The sequence below is a fragment of the Eublepharis macularius genome, chromosome 3 (assembly GCF_028583425.1).
Source record: "Eublepharis macularius isolate TG4126 chromosome 3, MPM_Emac_v1.0, whole genome shotgun sequence".
Lineage (NCBI taxonomy): Eukaryota > Metazoa > Chordata > Lepidosauria > Squamata > Eublepharidae > Eublepharis > Eublepharis macularius.
This window is the reverse complement of record NC_072792.1, coordinates 58,919,960-58,942,983: the sequence shown is the minus strand read 5'-3', so window position 1 is coordinate 58,942,983 and position 23,024 is coordinate 58,919,960. Positions and strand designations below refer to the sequence as shown.

General features: G+C 43.7%; 1 protein-coding gene across 2 annotated transcripts in view; it reads left to right on the top strand.

Annotated features, from left to right (window-relative positions):
- LOC129326080 (E3 SUMO-protein ligase ZBED1-like) overlaps positions 1 to 23,024 on the top strand; it is a 198,868-nt gene that overhangs the window by 113,032 nt on the left and 62,812 nt on the right. For both annotated transcript variants that reach the window (XM_054974186.1, XM_054974187.1), the window contains one exon: positions 20,161 to 20,368. In XM_054974186.1, coding sequence (XP_054830161.1) covers positions 20,161 to 20,368 — 208 coding nt within the window. The remainder of the gene's footprint in view (positions 1 to 20,160; positions 20,369 to 23,024) is intronic.

Sequence of the window (23,024 nt, the reverse complement as noted above, 5' to 3'; positions counted from 1 at the left end):
ACAGCCCGGAAAACCCACAACAACCATCGTTCTCCGGCCGTGAAAGCCTTCGACAAAACTCAAAAGCCTTCGCCCACTGGCAAAAGATGGTAACAGAAGTGGACAGATGAGTTCCCATGGAGAGAGAGTTCCAGAGTTTTGGTGCCACAACCAAGAGGTCCCTGTCCAGCTTTACCATCCACCTAATCTCAGAAGGTAGGGGCACCTCAAGCAGGACATCTGAAGGTGACCACTGTGGTCAGGTAGGGTCATAAGGAAGCATAGGTGATCCTTCAGGTATGTAGTCTGAAACCATGTAGGGCTTTAAAGGTCAACATCAGGACCTTGAATTGGGTGCAGAAACAAATTGAGAGCCAGCGTAGATATGCCAAGACTAGAGTGATATGGTCTGCACAACCAGCCCCAGTTAACATCCTGGCTGCAGCATTCTGCACCAGTTGAAATTTCCAATAACTTTTCAAGAGCAGCGCATGTTGAAATCCTATGAATGGCTGGCATGTATGGAAAGGCATAAATGGCTGCTTTTTATTCATGTAATTTATGAATAAAGCTACTTTTCCAATAATATTGTCCAAAGTAGCAATTTTATGCCACTAAATAATCCATAGAGAGTACCAGAACACTCAGCATGATTTGTAGTTTCTATTTCTTAAACAGTGCTAGGAAACGTGTGATTCGGTGATTAGATGAATTTAAATGAGAGTTTATGATAACATATAAAGTATAATCTGGTTTTATGGTATAGTCTTCTAAGAACCTGGCCATATCAGCCTCATCTCTAAAGTGTATAATGTGCAGTATGGGAGCCGAGTTACAGTTCAGCAGCATAACTTGCTTGTAAATGTTCTCTGTTGCATTTGTTTGGCGACTGGCGCTTTACATATACTAAGAATTGCTCTTTGATTATTGAATTCTTTGGTTTTATATTTCATGTGAATATATTTCATGTCTTAGTTGTAAGGTAGTAAAGAGTCCAGTAGCACCTTTAAGACTAACCAACTTTATTGTAGCATAAACATTCAAGAACTACAGCTCTCTTCGTCAGATGTAAGTTCGTTAGTTGTAAAGTTATCACATAGGGTCGACTCTTCGTCAAACAAAATGTTTATTGTCCTGTTTTTGCTTATGATGAGTGCAGACTTCTTCTCTTTTTTTGCTTAAAAAGAGAGGAATAGGTGAAATTGCACATCTCTATGTACATTGCACATGCCTAGAATATTATTACAAATTCACCATCTGAAGCTGCATCTTGGAGCAAACCATCATTTGCCCAAGACACACAAACCATGAAAATGGATCAGGTTCTATTGATCGGTATCCAAAGAAGTAATTTAAATATTCTAAGAACATGGAGACAGTGTCTGGAATTTTTAGCTTTCCCCTCTTTTTCTCTTTGAACAGCAGACCCAAATCCATGGGTCTGCTGCTTGTAAAATGGGTAAAATCTATTTATATATCTCAGACAGCACAGATAGTTGTAACCTGACAGTTGACGAAACCATGTGGAATACAAAGAGGTACAAGACAAGGGTGCCCACTGTCACCCCTGTTGTTTATACTTGAAGTATTGATAGAGATGTGAAACAAGATGAAGGAATTGGAGTGCTAAAGGTTAAAAATGAGACTTATAAGTTAAGAGCCTTTGCTGATGATTTGGTGCTGGTTTTGGATAATCCTCTAAGGGGAATCAAAATGTTAATGGTTAAACTGAAAGAATTTTGGTACAGTAGCAGGTTTTAAGGTTAATAAACTGAAGACTAAAATGTTAACAAAACTGGAAAATCAAAACTGGAAAATAAAACCGTGTAAAATTCAGAAAAAGGTAACATATTTGGTTATTGTTTTGACGAATATGAATTGTATGTTATTTCAAAATAATTACATTAAGACCTGGAATGAAATTAAAAGGGATTTGGAAAGATGGGAGAAAATCCAATTATTTCTTTTGGAAAATATAGCTATGATTAAAATGAAAGTTTTACCCAGAATGTTATTTTTATTCCAGACAATTCTGGTTTTCATAAAGAAGGCACCATTCAAACAATGGCAGAAAGATATCGCTAAATGTATATGGCAAGGGAAAAAAACAAGAGTTAAATCTAAGGTGTTGCAGGATCCAAAGCAAAGAGGAGGGTTGGGCCTACCTGATTTGAAATCATATTTTGCCGCAAGTTGTTTTGTATGGATGAAAGAATGGATTTTGTTAAAAATAGACTATTGGATTTAGAATGACATAATTTAAGATTTAGATGTCATGGTTACATTTGGTATGAAAAAACTAAGGTTCATGCAGAATTTAATAACCGCTATGAGAATTTGGAATAAATATAAACTTGGAATTTGCCCCAAAATACCATTGTGGCTATTACCACAAGAAGCTGATTTTAGAAGGGAAATGACAAGTTCATTTAAATGGTTAACATATTGAGATACGTTAGTATTCTCAAAAGTTGAAGTTAAAATAAAATCAAGAGAGGATTTACTAACAGCAGGCCACACTTGCCAATAGTTTACTTATAAAAGTAAACCCTGTATCACCTCCCAGAGCCCCTGAGGATGGGCAGTTTATAAATCGAAATAATAAAAGAATACTTATAAAAGAATGGTTTACTTATGTACAGATTTTGGAAAGGTTTAATGTTGACAAGAAACAATATGATTTTGAACAATTTAAGACTGAATTTGAGACAAATTTGTGTACAAATGATGAACATGTTATTGCCAAAACATAAACTCGGGTTGAAATTTGAGACAGAGATTTGAGAACTACATTATTTGTAGTCCACCGTTCTCACTGAGACTGATTACACAGATTGAGTCAGTACAATCCATTCCAATACAATAAAGGTATATAAATGCAAATTTGTGAAGATTCTAATACAGAGCTGAAGAAATACTAGAACAGAGCATAAGCAATTCTAAGACTGACTGACATATTAAACAAATAGAAACTACCCAGTAGGATCCAAAGAACTCTTCAAACATTGCTGTTTAACTTAGTGTTTATGTATTGAATTTGTGATTAGTCTTACTTGTGAAATTCAGGGTCATCTACTTACCCTCTCAGTGACTTTCTGAGAGCGGTCAAGCTAATAGTGATTTGGACAAGGTTACCTGCATAAGCTTCACAACTGACTTGAGCTTACATTTACCAGGATGGAGCTGGCAACCCTGTTTCTGTCTCTGATCATTGTGCCCCGCCCCTCCCTACAGAAAGAAATAAAAATAATGGCATGCATCTTTCTAAATGACAGGACAAAGCTTGTTTTTTTCTGGCACATGTAGTTTAGGAGCAGGGGAAATGCCTGTTCTTTCAGTACTGTTATTGAAGGATAGCCTTACACACATCAAATATCTGTTAAGCAATTGTAGTCCGGGCCATTTTAACAAAACTCATAGATTATTCATAGAAATAGTAATGATAGTTTAGTCATTTTTTAAAAGTTTTTTTTTCTTAATTTGAATTTCAGTATGAACTGTAATATTATTATAATAATCTCAGTGCCCTGTTGAAGGGTACATAGTTATTTATTTATTTTATTTATTTACTTTATTTATACCCTGCCTTTCTACCCAGTGGGGACTCAAAGCAGCTTACATCTCTCTCCTCTAATTTTATCTTATAACAAACCCTGTAAAGAAGGTTAGGCAAAGAGAATATGTGACTGACCCAAGGTCACCCTGAAAGCTTCCATGGCTGTGCAGGGATCAAACCCAGGTTTCCCAGATCCTAGTTTAACATTCAAACATTTACACCTCACTTGGTTCGGCAATCTTACTAAAGCATTGTGGACATGATGAGTGACTGGATGGATGAGCCCCCCCACCCCAAGTAAGAAAAATGGTGATCACAGTAGAATGATTTTTCTTTTAACCATAGTGAATGGTAGGGTTGCCAGCCTCCAGGTAATGGCTGGAGATCTCCCGGAATTACAACTGGTCTCCAGGTCACAGAGATCTGGTCACAGAGATCTGGAGAAAATTTTGGGGGTAGACTCTATGGAATTATGCCATGCCAAGGTCCTTTCCATCCCCAAACCCCACTTTCTCCAGGTTTCACCCCCCAGATCTCCAGGAATTTCCCAACTTGGATCTGGCAACCCTAGTGGATGGGTGGGTGGGTGGATAGATTTGGACAAGGCTATCTGCCTAAGCTTCACAACTGACTTGTATTTACATTTACCAGGATGGAGCTGGCAACCTGTTTCTGTCTCTGATAATTGTTGTGCACACACACACCATGGTATGTATATGTGTGTGTAAGCATGTATGCTTACATGCAGGTATGCAGGTATGCTTACACTGACCTGGGTTGCCCAGGTGAGCCTGATCTCGCCAGATTTCAGAAGCTAAGCAGGGTTGGCCTTGTTTAGTAATTGGTGGGAGACCTCCAATGAAGACCAGGGTTGCAGAGGCAGGCAATGGCAAACCACCTCTGTTAGTCTCTTGCCATGAAAACCCTACCAGGGGTCGCCATAAGTCAGCTATGACTTGAGGGCACCACACACACACATAAATGCATACATATACATACACATGTTGGGTCTATAGATATGTCTGTCAAGCTATATATTCTGGTTTTAAAAGAGATAGAGGGCTGGGCTCAGTGTGTGTCTGCTTAGCCATGTAGAGTTCCCTTATGGGATACAGAGGTGGAACACAAATATTTTAATAAATAAATATGAGAAATGGTGTGCCTAAGATTAATGCAGTCACAAAGTACAGACACTTTTGCATATTTCTATGTAGATGGGGAAATGGTTTCAAATTAATTGAGAAGTTAAGTTTGGTGGGTTGAACTTATTAGTGGGCTCCAGTTGTTTTTACTTAGAAGACAAATAGAAAGAGAGAGAGGTGAATGGAAAATCAGTGGAAAAATAACCAAAAAAGATGTTCTTTTATAGCACAAGAGCACAAATAAGAGGAAAAATAACATTCTGAACACAAGATGGCAGGTCCAGGCTTATATCGGAGCTAACAGCAATTTAAAGTAGGCCTATGATAGAGGAGCAAAGGTAGGAAAGGATGACAGTATGAGAAGAATGTACATCAAGTTCTTGGATGATAAAGGAGGAAGAGGCAGTCTCAGTAATACATGAAAGGTGGAGACGAGGCAGAGTAGGTGGCTGTGTGGGATGTTGATCAAAGAGTAGAAGCAATCCTACACAGCAAAGAAGATGGCAGAAAAAGAAATGACCATATATTTATAAAGGATAAAATAAACTATATGTCAAAACTTATTTTAGATGATTTCATCATTGTAAAAATGCCTTTGGAGCAAAAACTTGTCTGGAATTTATAGCCAATGCAAAACTATTTTGAATTCAATGATGGATTTGACAAAATGACTATGTGGAAGTCATTGCTCCTTGATAAAAACAATGGGCACTGCAGGACTTGGTGCCAGCAATAGCTTGGAAAGATCAGAAGCAATCAGTCCCTCTCAGACAGATGGTCATGATGACCATGTGGCTGTGCCACTTCATGAACAGACAGTGGTCTTCATGTATTACAAGACAGTTTTGAGAGCTCACTGCTGAGTTGATTGGGTGTTTTATAAAAAACATCTTAAAGCCTTGAGCTATATATTCCACAAAAGCCGAGTTTTTGAATTGACTAATCATTTCCACTTCTTTACAATTTAGAAAAGATTGTCTAAATGGCTTAATAAACACACAACAGTTCTGGCTGCTAACTAGATACTGGAGAAATCATGGCTAGACATGGGCCCGATCCAAAAAAAAAATTCCAATTCAGCCGTTCGTGGATCTGGGCTGCTGCCGAACGCAGGCCACCAATTCTAAACAATCAACTCTCGTTTCTGGTCCGCAATCGGGAATCGGGGAGGCCAGCGCCCAGGGCAACCGTAGTCAGGCTCTTGCATGTGCGCACACGCTCCTGAGTCGCCCCCGCCCACGCAACTGTCAGGATCAGAATGCTCTTTTGTATACTTATGCTTAACCGACTCCATATTTAATCCTTTCAGTGTCCAGTGCTTTCTTCCCCAGGTGCAGAGGTTCCCAGGCAGCTATCTCACAAACCAGCATTGTTTTGGCTACCGACGTTCCACCAAGAACCGGCCTTGGGGAAGCTTTCGCTTTTGCAGCTTCAAAGGGAATATTTTGAGAACTGTGGGGGGAGGATGGGTCAGCTATGATATTTAATATGTATCTCTTGCTTTGCCTGGCATTGGTAACAATGCATATGTACCAACCTGGATATTGCATTCAGGCCAGTGGACTATAATAATCTTTTTCTTCATTAAATGCTTTTTGGAAACAATGGACTTTTGTCTAATTGCAGAAGGCAGATTGGAGTAAGGATTTTATCTAGCCACAGTTCTGACATTTTGTTACCAATCATCTTTCCAATGCCTCAACCGGATCAAACGGACTCCAAAGCTGTCCCGCCCCGGGACCCTTTGTTCGATCCGTATGTCTCTCCCGGTCCCCGAGGCTCGGAATCCTCTCAAGTTGTACCAAGGAGACAAGGATCCACGGTTACAACCATTTTTACCCTCGCTCCCAGTACGGAGAGAACGAGGCCCAGCGCATCAGCCGTTCCATTGTTCAGCGTGCCGACCCCGACGCAGTGGGGCGCCCGGCCCAGAGAGACGAGGGAGCGGAGGATCAGCGCGATGTTTACCCAAATACAGTTGGACAGCCGGCGTAGCCTGGGATCTATACCGGAGCAAGCTGAGGGCCGTCCATGGCTGTTCTGGAACCGGACGGCTGAGCGAACGGAAGGGGATACTTCCCAACGAAGTGCTCTGAGCTGGGACTATGCCAAAGTCACCCCGAGAGCGGGGGAACCAGATGTCGGAGAGCACCAATGGGCACAGCTCCAGAGTAGAACCATTGCCATTGATTCTGGGATTTCAGCAATCACTGGATTAACCAAAGGTGTACTTGCTGCGCGGTCACAGGAGGAACAAGGGGTGGAAGCACCCCTGCCGTGGCAACAGACGCTGAGCACGGACCACCCGACAACCCCTCCAACCACTGGAGATACGGGGGATCCGCAGCAGTCCACAGACAGAGTACAGAGGTTGGAGAACAGACTACAGAATATGGAAGAGAGTCTAGCCAACGCTGTACATCTGCTTTCAGTCTTAGTGGCGGGAGACAGAGACAGGGCCCTGCCAACGGGCCTGTCTGGCATTAGCCAGAGTCTGGCTAACTTGCAAGACCAGATATGGCCGCAGCAACCGTCGGAAACGGGTGAGGAGATTGGGGCCACTGGAGGGGGATCCCTCTTGACGGGAGAAGGCGGTGAACCGTGTCCGGACGACTGGTACCCAGACCAGCCTGCAACCACTGATACCAGCAGCAGCGAGGAGACGGAGGAGGAGGAGGAAGAACCGCCGCGCAGACCGGCTTCCCCTATAATTCCTCCGCCAACCACCCAAGCAAGTCAGCCCACCACACCGACGGTGGTTCCAGGAACTTTGCCGGCACAACCACACGGGCCGACTTCCCCTATAATTTACCCACTGACAACCCAAGCAAGTCAACCAATTACGCCGAGGGTGGTTCAAGGAACGCAGACCTCGCCGAGGGGACCTCGCCCCACCCGACCAGCGCCAACCCGACCGACGCCGCGCCAGCCGACACCGAGGGGACCCCTGCCATCTCCGGGGTCGATACCGCTAACGGGGCCGGTGGCCCCTCCGCCCCTACAACCTCTGCACCCGCAGCTGACGCCGAGGCAACCGACCCCCCAACCTCAACCGTATCCCCACCCGCGGCAGCCCCCGCTGCAACTGGGGCCAATGGACATTTATCCCATGCCAGATCAAACCCCCAGACAGGATTTACCCATGGGATGGGTCAAACTGGACGCTACTTTTGATGGAGACCCTTCCAAATTGGGATTTTTCCTGGTACAAGTGGTGCAATTTTTTAATCATTGGGGACACCTGTTTGGAAGCGAAGCCAGTCAGATAGAGCATCTGGGATCGCGTCTCCAAGGTAAAGCTGCTGACTGGTACGTGGGATTATATAATGTGGGGGCCCCCGAGTTAGAAACTCTCCAAGGGTTAGTGGATGCCATTCGGGCACAATATGAAGATCCCTTGGAGGAAACTCGGGCTAGAACGGAGTTGCAAGCAATTAGACAAGGCAGCATGTCGGCTAGAGACTATGCCACACAATTCCGACAGCTCGCTGCCAAATGCCCAAGGTGCGAGGAGTCCACCAAGATCATCTTGTATAAACAAGGATTGAATCCAAAATTACTAGACCGAGCGCTCATGCAAGACAATCCGCCTACACTGTTAGGATGGATACAGTTGACTTGCGAAGTTGAAAATCGACTCCTGGAAGTTCGCCTAGCGGAACAACATCAGCAACCCCCGAGCCAAAGACGCTCCTCCACACCTTTGTCTCTGAGAGGGAGCAGGGGAACCGGGTATGCCACCCGGGGAGCGCGAGATGCTAGATGGCAACAGGGATTGTGCTTACAGTGCGGCCAGGGTGGCCATTTCGCAGCGCAATGCCCATATCGGCCTGTTCAAAGACCTCCGCTCCAATTACGACGCCCAGCTCCCCTAACCAGCCCGGTGCTACCGCGCCCTTCTCCGGTACCCAGAGCTGCCCCGAGGAGTAGGGGAGCACCAAGGAAAAGTTTCCCAGATAGAGGACTGGAGTTGGAGGAGATCACCAAGGACGATCAAACAGCCCTAATCGGGGAAGGAAATCCCGAGAGCCCGGAGTCGGGAAACGAAATGGATCTGTCGTAAAAGGACCCAAACGGCAGATCACACGTAAGTCTGGTCCGGTGTTGAACCGACCCCCGGGGTCCATACTGTTCATTCCTGTAACGTTAGTAAATGCTGACAAGAAGATGCACATCCGTGTGCAAGCACTTATTGATTCGGGCTGCTCTAGAGACATTATTGCACCTGCCTTAGTTAATGGGCTAGTACTCCCAGTGAAAGATTTGGATATACCTGTCATTTTTGAACAAATGGATGGCACTAACATGAATCCGGTTACCACAGAGACTGCTCCGATCATAACCGGCATGGGACCACATTGGGAAGTCAGATCCTTTGTCATTAGTGCCACAGCTAAATATCCCCTGATACTGGGAAGCCAATGGTTGTGTGATCACAACCCCCACATTGATTGGGCAGAAGGGAGTATTACTTTCACCCATGAATCGTGCAAAAATCATCGTTGGGATCAAAACTGGGGAAGAAATCCCACTATGTCTGATTCAGCTCTACTCACCCAAGAAGAAATTAACCAAATACCTAAACAATATAGGGCATTCACTAAAGCCTTCACAGAAGAAGAGGCCAATACGCTCCCTCCGCATAGGAGGACAGACTGTGCTGTCGAAATTTTACCAGGGGCCTCACTGCCGAAGGGTCGGTTATACCCTATGAGCCCCAACGAAAGAGATGAACTTCGGAAGTTCATTGATCTCAATTTGCAAAGGGGGTTCATCCGCCCAGCTAATAGTCCCCATGCAGCCCCAGTGTTATTCGTGAAAAAGAAGGATGGGGGCTTGAGACTGTGTACTGACTTTCGAGGACTAAATGCTGTGTCCGCTAGCAACGCCTACCCCATTCCACTCATCAAAGATCTACTCAACGTCGTGGCCCAAGGTAAGATCTTTACTAAATTGGACTTAAAAGATGCTTACTTTCATGTCCGTATCCGAGAAGGGGATGAATGGAAAACCGCGTTTAATACCCTACTCGGACAATATGAATACTTAGTAATGCCTTTCGGCTTGACTGGCGCCCCGTCGGTTTTCATGTCCATGATCAATGAAGTCCTACATGAATTTCTGTACCAGGGGGTAGTGGTGTATCTTGATGATGTGTTGATTTACTCACAAGGAGGAGGAACATGTGGAACTGGTACAAAAGGTGCTAACTACACTCATGAATAACAAACTACCTATTAAACTTTCAAAATGTGAGTTCCACAAAACAAAACTCACTTATCTGGGCTATTGTATATCGCCAGAGGGCTTGAAAATGGACCCAGAGAAAATACAAGCTGTATTAAATTGGCAAGTCCCCTCCACCAGAAAAGAATTGCAGTCGTTTCTAGGGTTTGCCAACTTCTATAGAGACTTCATTGCTAATTTCGCCCAGACCACGCTCCCCTTAACTGAACTGTTAAAAACGAAAGACAAGGGGGAGCAAGCAAAAAAACCTGGTGCGAAGCTCTCATGGACCCCCGAATGCGAGGCAGCATTCAATCAATTGAAAGAGCAATTTGTCTCAGAACCCGTCCTACAACACCCCGACGAAAACCGCCCCTTCATAGTACAGGTCGATGCCAGCGATATGGGAATTGGGGGTGTATTATTGCAGCGAGGAGAGGACGGAAATCTTAAACCTTGCGCCTTCCTTTCTAGAAAGTTTTCTGAGGCAGAGAGAAACTAGAATGTGTGGGAAAAGGAAGCCTTCGGTGTTAAAGCAGCGCTCACAAATTGGAGACATTGGCTAGAAGGCGCCCGACATCCGTTTGAAGTCTGGACGGATCACAAAAACTTAGAGGCCCTGCGCAGCCCTCGCAGACTAAACGCCAAGCAATTGCGGTGGGCGGAATTTTTCTCGAAGTTCAATTTTACCTTAAACTTCCTACCAGGCAAAACTAACTTCCTCGCTGACGCTCTATCACGCATGCCCCAACATAAAAGCAAAAGGGAGGAGACGGTCGACACGGTGTTTTCGCCTACGCAATTAGGGGGTGTGATGACTATGCGCAGCCACGCTAAGCCCTTCCCGTCACCCGATCAGGGGTGGAGAGAAAAGCTGAAAGCCGAGGTGGAGAAGGAGGGGGGGAGGCGCCCAAAGACAAACTGCAACAATCCGCCATGGGGGAATGGCTTTGGGGAGACCGTTTTTATGTGCCTAAATGTCTGAGAAAGGATGTTTTACAACGATGTCACGATGCCCCCACGGCGGGTCACTACGGTTACTTAAAAACGCTCCACTTGGTGCAACGCCAATTTTGGAGGCCAGGCGTGCGCAAGGACATTTCCCAATACGTAGCCTCTTGCCCCATCTGTCTCAGCGCCAAATCCCGAAAGGGCAAGCCTCCGGGGCTTTTGCAACCTTTAGAAACGCCAAGTCGACCATGGGAGATTATTTCTATGGACTTTATTACTGATCTACCTCCCTCTAAGGGACATAATTGTATTTTGGTCGTAGTCGATTTGTTTTCCAAGCAAGCACACTTTATACCGTGCACCACCATTCCCTCCGCTAGAAAACTAGCCGATATTTTTATGAAAAACATTGTGAAAATACATTCTTTTCCATCCAAGGTGATTTCGGATCGCGGCGGGCAATTTGTTGCCAACTTCTGGCGGGAGCTTTTGCAACTACTGGGAATTGAACAAGGGCTTAGTTCAAGTCATCACCCAGAAACCGACGGACAATCCGCAAAAACTAACCAGATACTAGAACAATTTCTAAGATGCTACATTAACTTTCAACAAGACAATTGGGTTGATTTGCTCCCGTTAGCAGAGTTCTCCTATAATGACAGTGTACACGCATCTACCGGAGAAACTCCCTTCAAAGTAGTTTATGGCTTCCACTTTAAGCCATTCCCGTTCGAAGCGCTCCCCCCTCCAACTACAGCTTCTCAGGACGTCACCGAGTGGTGGGGGGAAGCAGCTCAACAATGGACTCTAATCAAAAAACACCTCGACAAAGCCAAACAGGACTACAAGAAATACGCAGACTGCCACCGTATGGCGGAATGGGATTTACAACCTGGCGATCTTGTCTACCTGTCTACAAAAAACCTAAAATTATCTCAAACCAGCAGGAAACTAGCTTTAAGGTTTTTAGGACCTTTCCCAGTGCGTAAAGTAATCAACAAAGTGACTGTTGCTTTAGATTTGCCAAAAAACCTACGCTACGTGCATGATACTTTCCATGTCAGCCTCCTAAAAAAGGCTCCAACAGATAACCAGTGGCACATCAAAGGCCCCCCTATTCCAACGTTAATCGATGACCAGACCCACTACGAAGTACAACAAATACTGGACTCTAAAATCAAACGAAAACAGCTGTTTTACCTAATTAGGTGGAAGGACTTTGATTCTGGGTTTGATGAGTGGGTCAGTGCTGTACATGTCCATGCCCCTAGGCTGGTAAAAGCGTTCCACTCTCGCTATCCACATAAACCGGGGAGGGGTTTCTTAGGGGGGGCAGAATGTCAGGATCAGAATGCTCTTTTGTATACTTATGCTTAACCGACTCCATATTTAATCCTTTCAGTGTTCAGTGCTTTCTTCCCCAGGTGCAGAGGTTCCCAGGCAGCTATCTCACAAACCAGCATTGTTTTGGCTACCGACGTTCCACCAAGAACCGGCCTTGGGGAAGCTTTCGCTTTTGCAGCTTCAAAGGGAATATTTTGAGAACTGTGGGGGGAGGATGGGTCAGCTATGATATTTAATATGTATCTCTTGCTTTGCCTGGCATTGGTAACAATGCATATGTACCAACCTGGATATTGCATTCAGGCCAGTGGACTATAATAATCTTTTTCTTCATTAAATGCTTTTTGGAAACAATGGACTTTTGTCTAATTGCAGAAGGCAGATTGGAGTAAGGATTTTATCTAGCCACAGTTCTGACAGCAACAAGCCGGCTGTCCTGGTGCGCTGCGGAGCTGGCAGCAGCTCGAGTGGCTCGGAGGCTGCTCGCGCAGTTCACCTGCCCCGCAAGACAAGGGATGGCTGGCTTGCTCACGTGCCCCTTGTCTTGGGGAAAGGCAAACGGCGCAGGCGGCCTCCCAGCCACCCACACTGCCTTTTGCCTTTCCTTTGTGCCCACCCCCTTCCGCCTTCCTCCCCTGGATTGCTGCTCCATGGTTGGAAGGAAGCCTGCTAATCAAGGAAAGCTGGGCTTCCATTCGTGTTTCGAGGGCGACAGAAGGAGGGCAAACACAGCTCATTTCCCTGACTCCATTGCTCTGGGAATAAATTACTAGCGCCAGAGTGTCTGCAATTCCGAACAGAAACACCCATCTGATGTCCCGAACAAGCAAACTCCCGACCGCTGGATCGGTTGCCATGGACAGAACCGATTAGCTGAGTCATGATGGAGCAAACGCCAAAATCGGGGAGTTTTTGAAATCGTAATTCAGATCGTGCCCATCTCTAATCATGGCATCACATTCCGATAATAACTATAGAATAGTCGTAAGAAGCATATGCTGTCTACTTCTTTCTCCCCCTTTTCTATCTAAACAAATTAGTGTAAGCACACATTGAGATTCATAGCACTGCCCCAGTACAGTTAATCAAAGTATATTCAACTCTTTATGCACAGAAACTCAGTCTCATAATTACAGGCCCCACAGGTTCAACAGGCATGGATGAATGTCTGCAGGGAGCTGTATGCATACAAGCTTTATACATGCAGTTGGGAGGGACCACTGAAAAATAAAGGATCCTAATAACATGTACAAGGCCACTTGTATGTGCATATTTATCTGGAACTGGGGCCAACAGGCACGATCCTACTCCTTTCTACGTAGTTGTGTATACTCTGCCGTGTTTCAGTTAATTAAAGAAAACTTGTGATTTCCTTTAGCTATTTCGTTTGAGTAAGTTTTTCTATATAAAGAAGAGGAGAAAGAAAAGCCAGTCATGTGCAGAAAAGTCCTGTTCACAAGTCTATTATAAAGAGCATAATTCCAGATGGGTAGTTGAGTTAGTCTGTAGCAGCAAAATAAATAAGGAATCCAGTGATACTTTAAAAATTTATTCCAGTATAAGTTTTTGGAAGTCAGAGCTCAATTCCTCAGGTACATGAAATGTTCATCTGTTACATACTGTAGATCTATTTGTATGCTAAGTGGCAAACAACAGAAAGATATGTTTGGGGTGTGGATGAACCTTAAATTCTCCTTAGAAGTTAAAATGACAAACTTGAGGTTGTCATTCTTTGGTCACATAAGAAGACAAGACTCACTGGAAAAGACAATAATGCTAGGGAAAATTTTAGGCAGTATGAAAAGGGGAAGGCCCAAAAGGAGATGGATTGACTCAGTAAAGAAAGCTATGTCCAGCAGTTTGCAAGATCTTAGCAAAGCTGTTAATGATAGGACATTTTGGCGGTCTTTCATTCATAGGATTGCCGTAAGTCGGAAACAACTTGATGGCACATAAAACACATACACAGACTATGCACACATGTGTTCACCTTAAGTAGCAACCTGATTGTCATTCCCAGGTATTTGTGCTAGGTAAACAGTTCAGTATGAAACTACAGATTTATTTGTGGGAGATTCTCTTGCAACAGGAAAGCACTGCATGGAACACTTCATTGGTGGGAATCACATCTGCGGTTCAGAAGTCATTTTTTCAGTCATGTCAGAGTCAGTCTAGGCATGTGCCTTTAATACTTCAAATATTGATTGTGATTTCTCCCAGAGGGGAAAAGTGGTAAAATCTGACATAGCTTTCTACTAGAGATTATGCAAAATATTCCAAATTTATGCAACGAAAAACCTATAATTGCCAGTTGAAAAGATTTAACAGCAATTTGAGGCAGAGAAGGTTAGACAACAGTTAAGGTTATAAACATGCCATATATCATAAGGCATAAATCATTAAGAAGCATTTTTGGGTACTTACATGCCTCTCTTCCTTACAGAGAGCTAAAGCTGAGGCATATATCAACCTTTTGTTATAAGCCATGTTACAAAATGCACAATATGTTGCCATATCAGCTGTTTTCAAGGCATAGCTGTCTCCCTGTACTTCAGTTTATTCTTAACATACTATTGTGCCTCGTAGACAGATTAGCGCCTTGGAAATTGGAGGGAGTTAGATAGCGGAAGGAAGTGTCACAGTTTTTGACGAGTAAAATATACAAGTGCCAGCCAGGAAAACCTGACTACTGGCAACAGTGAGGTTAATTATAGCTGTCAATCATGAACTCAGCACAATTATGTCTCTCCGAAGCATAAGCTCAAAGAAGGCAAATGGGGGGGGGGCTCTAGGAGCTTAGACGTGACATCAAGTGGCTACTTGTATTATTCTGACCTCATGTCAGTCAATATGCGTCAGTCTCCCTTCAGGTGTGCACATTTGTCAGCAGTGGGAAAACCAGATAGGAGAGCTCAGTACAGAAGGTACCATTACAAATGCATAAAGCTTGGTAGGCTCATGTTGTACTCTCTTTTCCCATAGTTACAGTACATATTATCTTGTGCTCAGCTGAGCATGAGCATGCAACATCTCGAGTACAACATAAGATGCTGTAGCAGCTGAAACAAGATTAATTACGTTCTGTGTTGTTCTAGAAGGAGAAACAGTTTATAATGGCTATCATAATGGTATGTGTGCTATTCTTTGCTGAGGACAGAGGTAGTTCAATCGGGATGACTATGGGATGGGTTTCTGGCTGCTGTGTCATCTCCAAAATTCTACCCATATTTCCCCTGAAAAGCCACTGATTTTTCATTTCTAGAGAGAGATGGCTGCTGTATGCCATCCCCATCTGTTCTGAGAGACTTCTCTTGCACCAGTGACAATCTCTGTTAACCCTTCTTCATGAGATTGTGGTGAAGACAATTTGGTTATGTGCGTGCCTTCATAATGAGTAAGGGTGTGGTACTATATTTTATTCACTTCATTTATACCCTACTTTTCTCCCCAATGGGTCCCCAAAGTGACTTACGTCTTTCCTTCCTCCATTTTATCCTTGTGTTAACTCTGTGAGGTAGTTTGGGCTGAGTGTGTGTGATTTTTCCAAGGTCGCCCAGGACATTTCTATGACAGAGCGGGGATTCAGATCGGGGTCGACCAGATCCTAGTCCAACACTCAAACCACTATACCACACTGGCTGTCATCATACAAATCATACTTATTATACAAATATTATAATAATTTGATTTTGAAATATACAGGTATTGTGTTTGCAGGATGCATAAGTCCCTTGTACATCCAAATGTGTGTTATTTTTTAAGCTTATTGCTGTTTTGTTTCTATATTGTTGTCACTGGTCTCTGAGGATTTTTGAGATAGTGTAGATTAGACAGCTAGGTAATGAAGGGGAATATTTCATTTCACAACATTCTGTGACCAAAACAGGCTGAAAAAAAATTTAAGCAGTGGAGGTTAATCTTAATATTTATTTTAAAAAGAGAAATTGGGTAGGACACAAAAAGAGTACTAGTAAGCAAAAAATGGCAGCTTAATATCACTTTTCTAAAGGCATTCCAGCCAAAAGTAGGATTTACCAGGTATATCAAATCAGTTGCCACATCTCCAAAGGCATTCTAAATGAGGATAAGGTTGCCAACCTCCAGGTAGGGCCTGGAAATCTCCCAACATTGTAACTGATCTCCAGACTTCAGGGATCAGTTCCCTAGAGAAAATGACTGCTGTACTCTATGGCATTATACTCCTCTCCTGGCTCCACCCCCCAAATCACCAGGAATTTCCCAACTTGGAGTTGACAACCCTTCATAGGGACTGTGTTGATCTAACTGCAAACAGCAACTTTAACAGTGCTGGCAGCATAGCACAATCTATCAAGCAGACTGGAGAAAAGGTGTTGCGCAAAACAAACTGAAGTTCAGTCCAGACAAGACAGAGGCGGTATCGCTCAATGAAGAAGCTGCTCAGGGACTGCAGAGTCCACCTATCCTGGAAGGGGTTGTGCTTCCCCAAAAGAGCAGGTTCTTAGCAGACAGAGCAGTAAATTCCTATAAAGACAAGAAGAAAAATGGCAAGTGATTGAGTGGCTTGCTTCCAAATTTGAATGTGCTTTGAATTAATAATCTTATACCCAAAGAGAGAGTATGGACCTGATTTTTTTCTACCTCTTTACCAGTTGTGACCATTTGTATGTGTTCAGTATGGCTATAAATCATTTGGCCACTTGTGAATTTCAGTGGTATTTATTGAAGGTAGAAAGCTGCCAGTGATTGCAGAAACCAGCAAGCTGCTTTGGGAATCACTTATTTAACCCACTTATTTAACCCAGCTACTTATTTCACCCGATGGGAGGGGGAGGAGGGAACCCCATCCTCCCCCTCCCATCAGCAGAAATAAGAGGCAGGAGGTAGATTAAATCCCACTGTCTTCCGTGCTGCTGCGCGATGCCACGAAAAGGGGCATTTTAACCCCTCCCCCCAAATCAGCTGTTTGGCGGGGAGTTCTGTGTCAAGCAGCTGAGTCAATCCAGCCTTCAGCTGGTTGGGGGGGGGGACTTCTCCTCCCCAACTGAAGGTGCAGGGTTAAAAGGTTGCTTTCCTGCATGGCTTGCACGCCCAGGAAAGCAGCTCGTCCAGAGACCGGGCGAGGAGAAACGAGGCGCCCTTTCTGCTGCTGTGCACCTTAGCTGGCCAGGCAGCAATTAAGCCCTGGCAAAAGGCAGTGGCCGGATCCCATTTTGAAAGAGCGGGGAGGGAAGGGAGGCGGGCAGAGAGGCAGCCGGCACAGAGGTACTAGCTGGGTTGTTCAGGGGATCGCTCTCTCTCTCTTTTGGTAAGTTATTTCCAAGAGGATCCTCCTCCTCGCCAAATTGGCTTGGAAGGGGTGGAAGCCTGCTCCATTGCCCCCCCCCCCACACAAAGCAGACAGAGACCGGGGGTGGGGGTTTGGGATTGGGAAGCAAAGCCACTTTTTCAGCGGCATGCACAGACAAACCATTCCTCCAGCCAACTGTTTATATTGCAAAGTAAAAGGTTGCTCCGTGAGGAGAAGCCCTGAGCAGAACAGCCCGCCTGACACACAGTCGCTTCTCAATAAGAGATGGAGAGGGAGTTCCCCCTCCTTTCACTAGGAGAAGATCTCTCTAAAGATACGCAAAGCACTTGTGTAGCTTGCCCAGATTGAGGCACAAATTTTGATTTTATTTCTTGTCAGACAACTAAAATAATATCCACAAGGACTTAGATTCCCCTCCACTTATAAGGTATGCTTTCTGAATTCCCTGCAGGATAGTTGTGCTTTCATTATATTGGCTGTTATATATTGAATTTTGATTTAGGGTTGTCAGCTCCAAGTTGGGAAATTCCTGGAGATTTGGGGGGGGGGGGGTTGAAGCCTAGAGAGGGTGGCATTTGGGGAGGGGAGGGACCTCAGTGGGGTATAATGCCATAAAATCTATCCTCCAAAGCAGCCATTTTTTCCAGGGGGAACTGATCTCTGTAATACCAGGATATTTCAGATACCACTGGAGGTTGGCAACCCTTTGCCCAGTAACTTTCTAGGGTTGTGCTCCTGTGCAGCTTGTTCTCCTCTGTACACCAATGCCCTGCAAGTTGCAATTTCCCCCTTCTTCCATCTGCCTGATTTCCTTATCTGGTTAGTGTCTCATGATTAGGAGGGCAGCTCCACTCAATTGGTGTATTGTAGACCTCTGTTTACTTGTTCTGTACTTGTCAGTTCAGCCTGAGCTAAGGTTCACCCTGGAGGGGGCTGGTTTCTCTGGGGCATATAAATTTTTCATTACATGGCTTCACATGTTTTCCCATAAACCGGGAGAGGAATAATGCATCCAAGGCCGACTGATAAGCCACACATGAGCCAAATGTCCAATACTGTCCCTGTTAACTCTTATGCTACAATAACTGAATAGACTTTTCATTTACACATTTCTCTAATCATTTTTAAAGTCCCTAATACCCTCTAGCAGTTGTCATTTCATGTGGCAGTGAACTCCATATATTACAGATGCACTCTTTAATATCCAGAGGAGTTAGCCATGTTAGTCTGTAGTTGCAAACTAGTAAAAAATCTAGTAGCACCTTTAAGACTTTAAGCTTTTGAAAACCGCATGCATAAGTGGGTGTCATCAACATGTTGATGGCATCAAATACCAATGTCTCAGAAAATCTAATTCAAAAGTCTTTTATTCAGTGGATTCTGGTTTTGGAAAAGGCATGCTTAAAACTTGCAAGTTGCTGCTCACAAAATAGATTTCTGGTTCACAACACTGCACCACTTAGAGGGAAAAGTAAGGGGTGGGGAGGCAAGGGGGCCCGAATTGCAGGAGCACTCCCAGGGTGGTGGTGTCTGCACCCTGACGTCACTTCCAGGAAGTGACATCATCACATGGACCCAGGAGTGAGTTCCGCCACCTCTTTTCCCAGAAAAAAAAACCCTGGTAAAAGCTTTAAGGATATTTTCCTGGTAGTAAGCCCCATTGAATTATATGGGGCTTACTTCTGAGCAGGTCTGCTTGGAGTTTTCCTAAAATGTATGTTAAAATATCCTCAGTATTACCAATGGTGTATTATAAAATTTCTTTAGATGGCATGCAAAGACCTAATTGCAAAATAATGGTTGATATGCGTTTTGGAAATCCTACTTTTTCACACACTGAAGGCTAACTAGATATGAGTGAAAGTTAGGTGACTTTAATCTTGTATTAACAAGGAGATGCACTTGACAGACACAGCCTTCAGTGTGTGAAAAAGCTGTTCACATCTTATTCTTTATGTTTGCTTTCTCCATATTATTCAAGTCAAATTTACATTTTAAAACAAAGCTCGCATTTGCTGCTGTCCTATTTTGTGAGAAATGTGAAGCAGGGACTGTCTGTATTTAACAAAATCAAAAAGAGTCCAGTAGCACCTTTAAGACTAACCAATTTTATTGTAGCATAAGCTTTCGAGAATCACAGTTCTCTTCGTCAGATGCATGGAGGGCCAAAAGAAACTGGTCAGATATAGAGGAGGAGAGGGGAGGGCGGGTTAGATGCAAACAGCTCCTTCTGATATGTAGATGCAAACAGCTCCTTCTGATATGGAGATCAGTTTGCTTCTGTAAAGGTTCAAAGGAGTTAGAAATGTTAGGACTCTTTTTGATTTTGCCACTACGGACTAACACGGCTAACTCCTCTGGATCTATGTATTTAACAAAGTCTAAAAGAGGCTTCTGAAAGTCACACAATACTGAATCTCAAGGCATAAAGAGTAATGTATTCTGAGCTTCATATTGTTACACTGCAAGTAAGTCCGTTACCTACACACTGTTAACATCACAATTTATGGTAAAAGCTACATTTCCTCAAAAGTCCTCCTACAAATCACTCAATGAGTTTCTGCAACCAACGTGATAAACCCATCGTGAAGCCCCACTACTAATGTTGTTGCTTTGTTCCATGTATGCAACTATACAATATCTCTAATTGTCTTTCTTTTTCTTTCTTACAGCTGCTTCTATTCACCCCACGGAGCCTACGCTCAAAGCAAACTTGCCCTTGTATTGTTCAGCTATCGGCTGCATCATCTCCTGACAGTGGAAGGGAGCCATGTGACCGTTAATGTTGTAGATCCTGGAGTAGTGAACACTGATCTGTATCGGCATATCAGTTGGCCAGCACAATTGGCAAAGTGGATAGCAGGCTGGCTACTTCTTAAGGTACATGATTTTGTTTTATGGTGATGAATTTTGTGCATGGTTAATTATGATTTTGATACTGTTTAGCAGAGTCAGCACTTTTAAGGACTTTTTCTGTATTTGTTGAGATTTACCTGTGCTGACAACAAACATGAAACAGAAAGAACTCTGCCTCAGGAACATTTATCTATCACAGGGATAGCCATCTGGCAGCCCACAGGCCACATCTGGTCACCAGCTAGTTCCATCCAATTCCTGCCAGTCAGAGGTTGTGCTTGCCCATTGCTGCTATTCCGTGTTGGGTTATGTTGCCCAACAGCTGCATATTGATGACAAATTTTGAAGCTAGTTGGCCAGCTGTCTCTCAGCCTTTTCAAGAGTAGAGGTCTTGGGACACCCTTTCCTTCATTGCCCGACCAACCAAGAGGTGACCCATCTAGCTACCACTCCTCTAAAGCATTGAAGAGTAGCATGTCCCAGAAGTTCCTGCATTACTGCAGAAGTTCTGGTACATCTGCTGCTTTTGTATGGAGATGATTGTTCAGCCCAGGAGCCTAAGGTGCCTGGTGGGAGAAATGGTGATACCATGACCAGGAGTGTCCAGCTCTTGAACTGCTTAATTCAGGTTGAAGATGAAGAATCTGACCATCCCTAACGTAGCATACAGAAGTTGGTATGTACAGAGAAATTTTGCTTACCTGCCTGTTGCCTGTACTGCTGCACCATTCTTATATTTACACAAAATTTGTGTATTTTAGAGTTTTGATAAATAACATTCAGTTTGTCAGTCTGATGTGTACAATGGTAAAGTCCTGACAAGATGATTTTTACAACAGGCTTATTGAGCCAATATTCAGTCATATATTCTGTGGTGAGCAGATGGGAAGAAGTGAGTATACCTCACTTGCTCAACCACTTGGCTTGCTGCCTGTTTCTGATTCCATCAAACTTCCATGTGGTGGTAGAGTACTCAAATTTGTCCAGTGAGCATAGCCCTCATAAGTGTCAGTTGACCTTGATTAAATCTGGGAATCATTTGAGCGTATGAAACTTGCATACATTGGTTTTTGGAAGGCTTAGATATTGCACCACCAAGTGGATGACCATTAGTGTATGAAGTGGGTCACACACATTAGGTGAGCATGGAGGTAAAGCACACTCTGCATCTTCCATTTTCTCTCTGCCACAAGTATTGTGATTATTTGAACTGGCCCATTATCATTTTCTTAATATGACCCATGTAGTAACAACTGGTGTTTACTTGTGACTTGTTTTGCAGTTCTCAGCCCTTTTACCTTTAAACCAGCTGCTGTTACTAAGAGCATTTTCACAACTGATGTTAAAATTATTTTTCTCTTTAAAAAATGGGTGCAATGGTGCCACCAGTATATTTCCTGACATCTCTTTATTTCCTGACTCTTGGGGATAAAATTCAAAGGCTCTTGAATGTGGTGGCACCTACTATCCCTTCTCAAAACTCCAAAAGTTCCAGCATACTGAATACAGTTGGGGATTCCTTTAACTTTATTAGATCCATACATGTTGGATGTTGAGCAATCATTCATCAGTTAGCATATGAAAATCCAGAAAGTAAAGGATTATAAATAATAGTGCAGTATCCATCGACATAAATTCTGCCTTTGAGAATATTAATGCAGGGATAGGTATGCTAGCCAGCCATTCAAATAACAGATATGAGAAACTAAAAAATGGTTTAACTGTCACTTCTCAATAGGACTGGTTATTTAGTGGTTAGAGTATTGGACCTGAGAGATCCAGGCTCATATCCCAGCTCGAAGCTCATAGGATGAATTTATGCCAGACACTCTTTCTCAAGTTGACTACCTTGCAGGAATAAATAAGGGAGGAGCAGCAAGCAATGTATGCTACTTTGAATTTCTTGGAGGAAAGGCAGGATAAAAATGCGTAAATAGGACTTGAGGATTTTCTGAGCTGAGACAATAAACTTGCTATGCTGATGTTACACTCCTGGTTTTAGACAGAACCGCAGAAATGAAGGGGAAATGTTTCTCTTCTTCAGCCTTTTATGTTAGAGAGGGTTAACACAAATAATTCTGCAGTGCACTCAAAGCTTCTTTTTCCAGGCAGAAATTAACAGTGTTAAACGTAGGTCTAGATCAGGGGTGGCCACACTTGCTTAATGCAAGAGCCACACAGAATAAACCTGAGATGTTTGAGAGCCACAAGACATGATGCATTGAAGAGACTTCAGAGGAAGAGGCGGGTTTGGGGGAGTGCCCTGAAATGACATCACAGGAAGGGGTGGGGTTTTGGCACAGTATGCTGGGAGTGACATCATCAGAAGGGGTGGAGCTTGGGAAGGACCACCACCTAACCTTTGACCTGTAAGTGACATCACAAAAAGTGATGTCATCCTTGCAAGGCACCACCTCTAAAGTATTCTGGCTAAAGACTCCAGGTATTTTTTTAGTTGGAATTGGCAACCCTAATGTTTTATTGAAAATAGGAAATACATGGAAAGAAAGAAGGAAGGAAAAAAGGAAAGGGAGGGAAAGACACGGAAAGATGGAAAGGAAGAAAAAGACAGACATGGAAAGAAGGAAGGAAAAGACAAAAAAGAGAAGATATGGAAAGAAGGAAGGATAAAAGAAAGAAAGAAGGCATGGAAAGAAGGAAGGAAAGGCATAGAAAGATA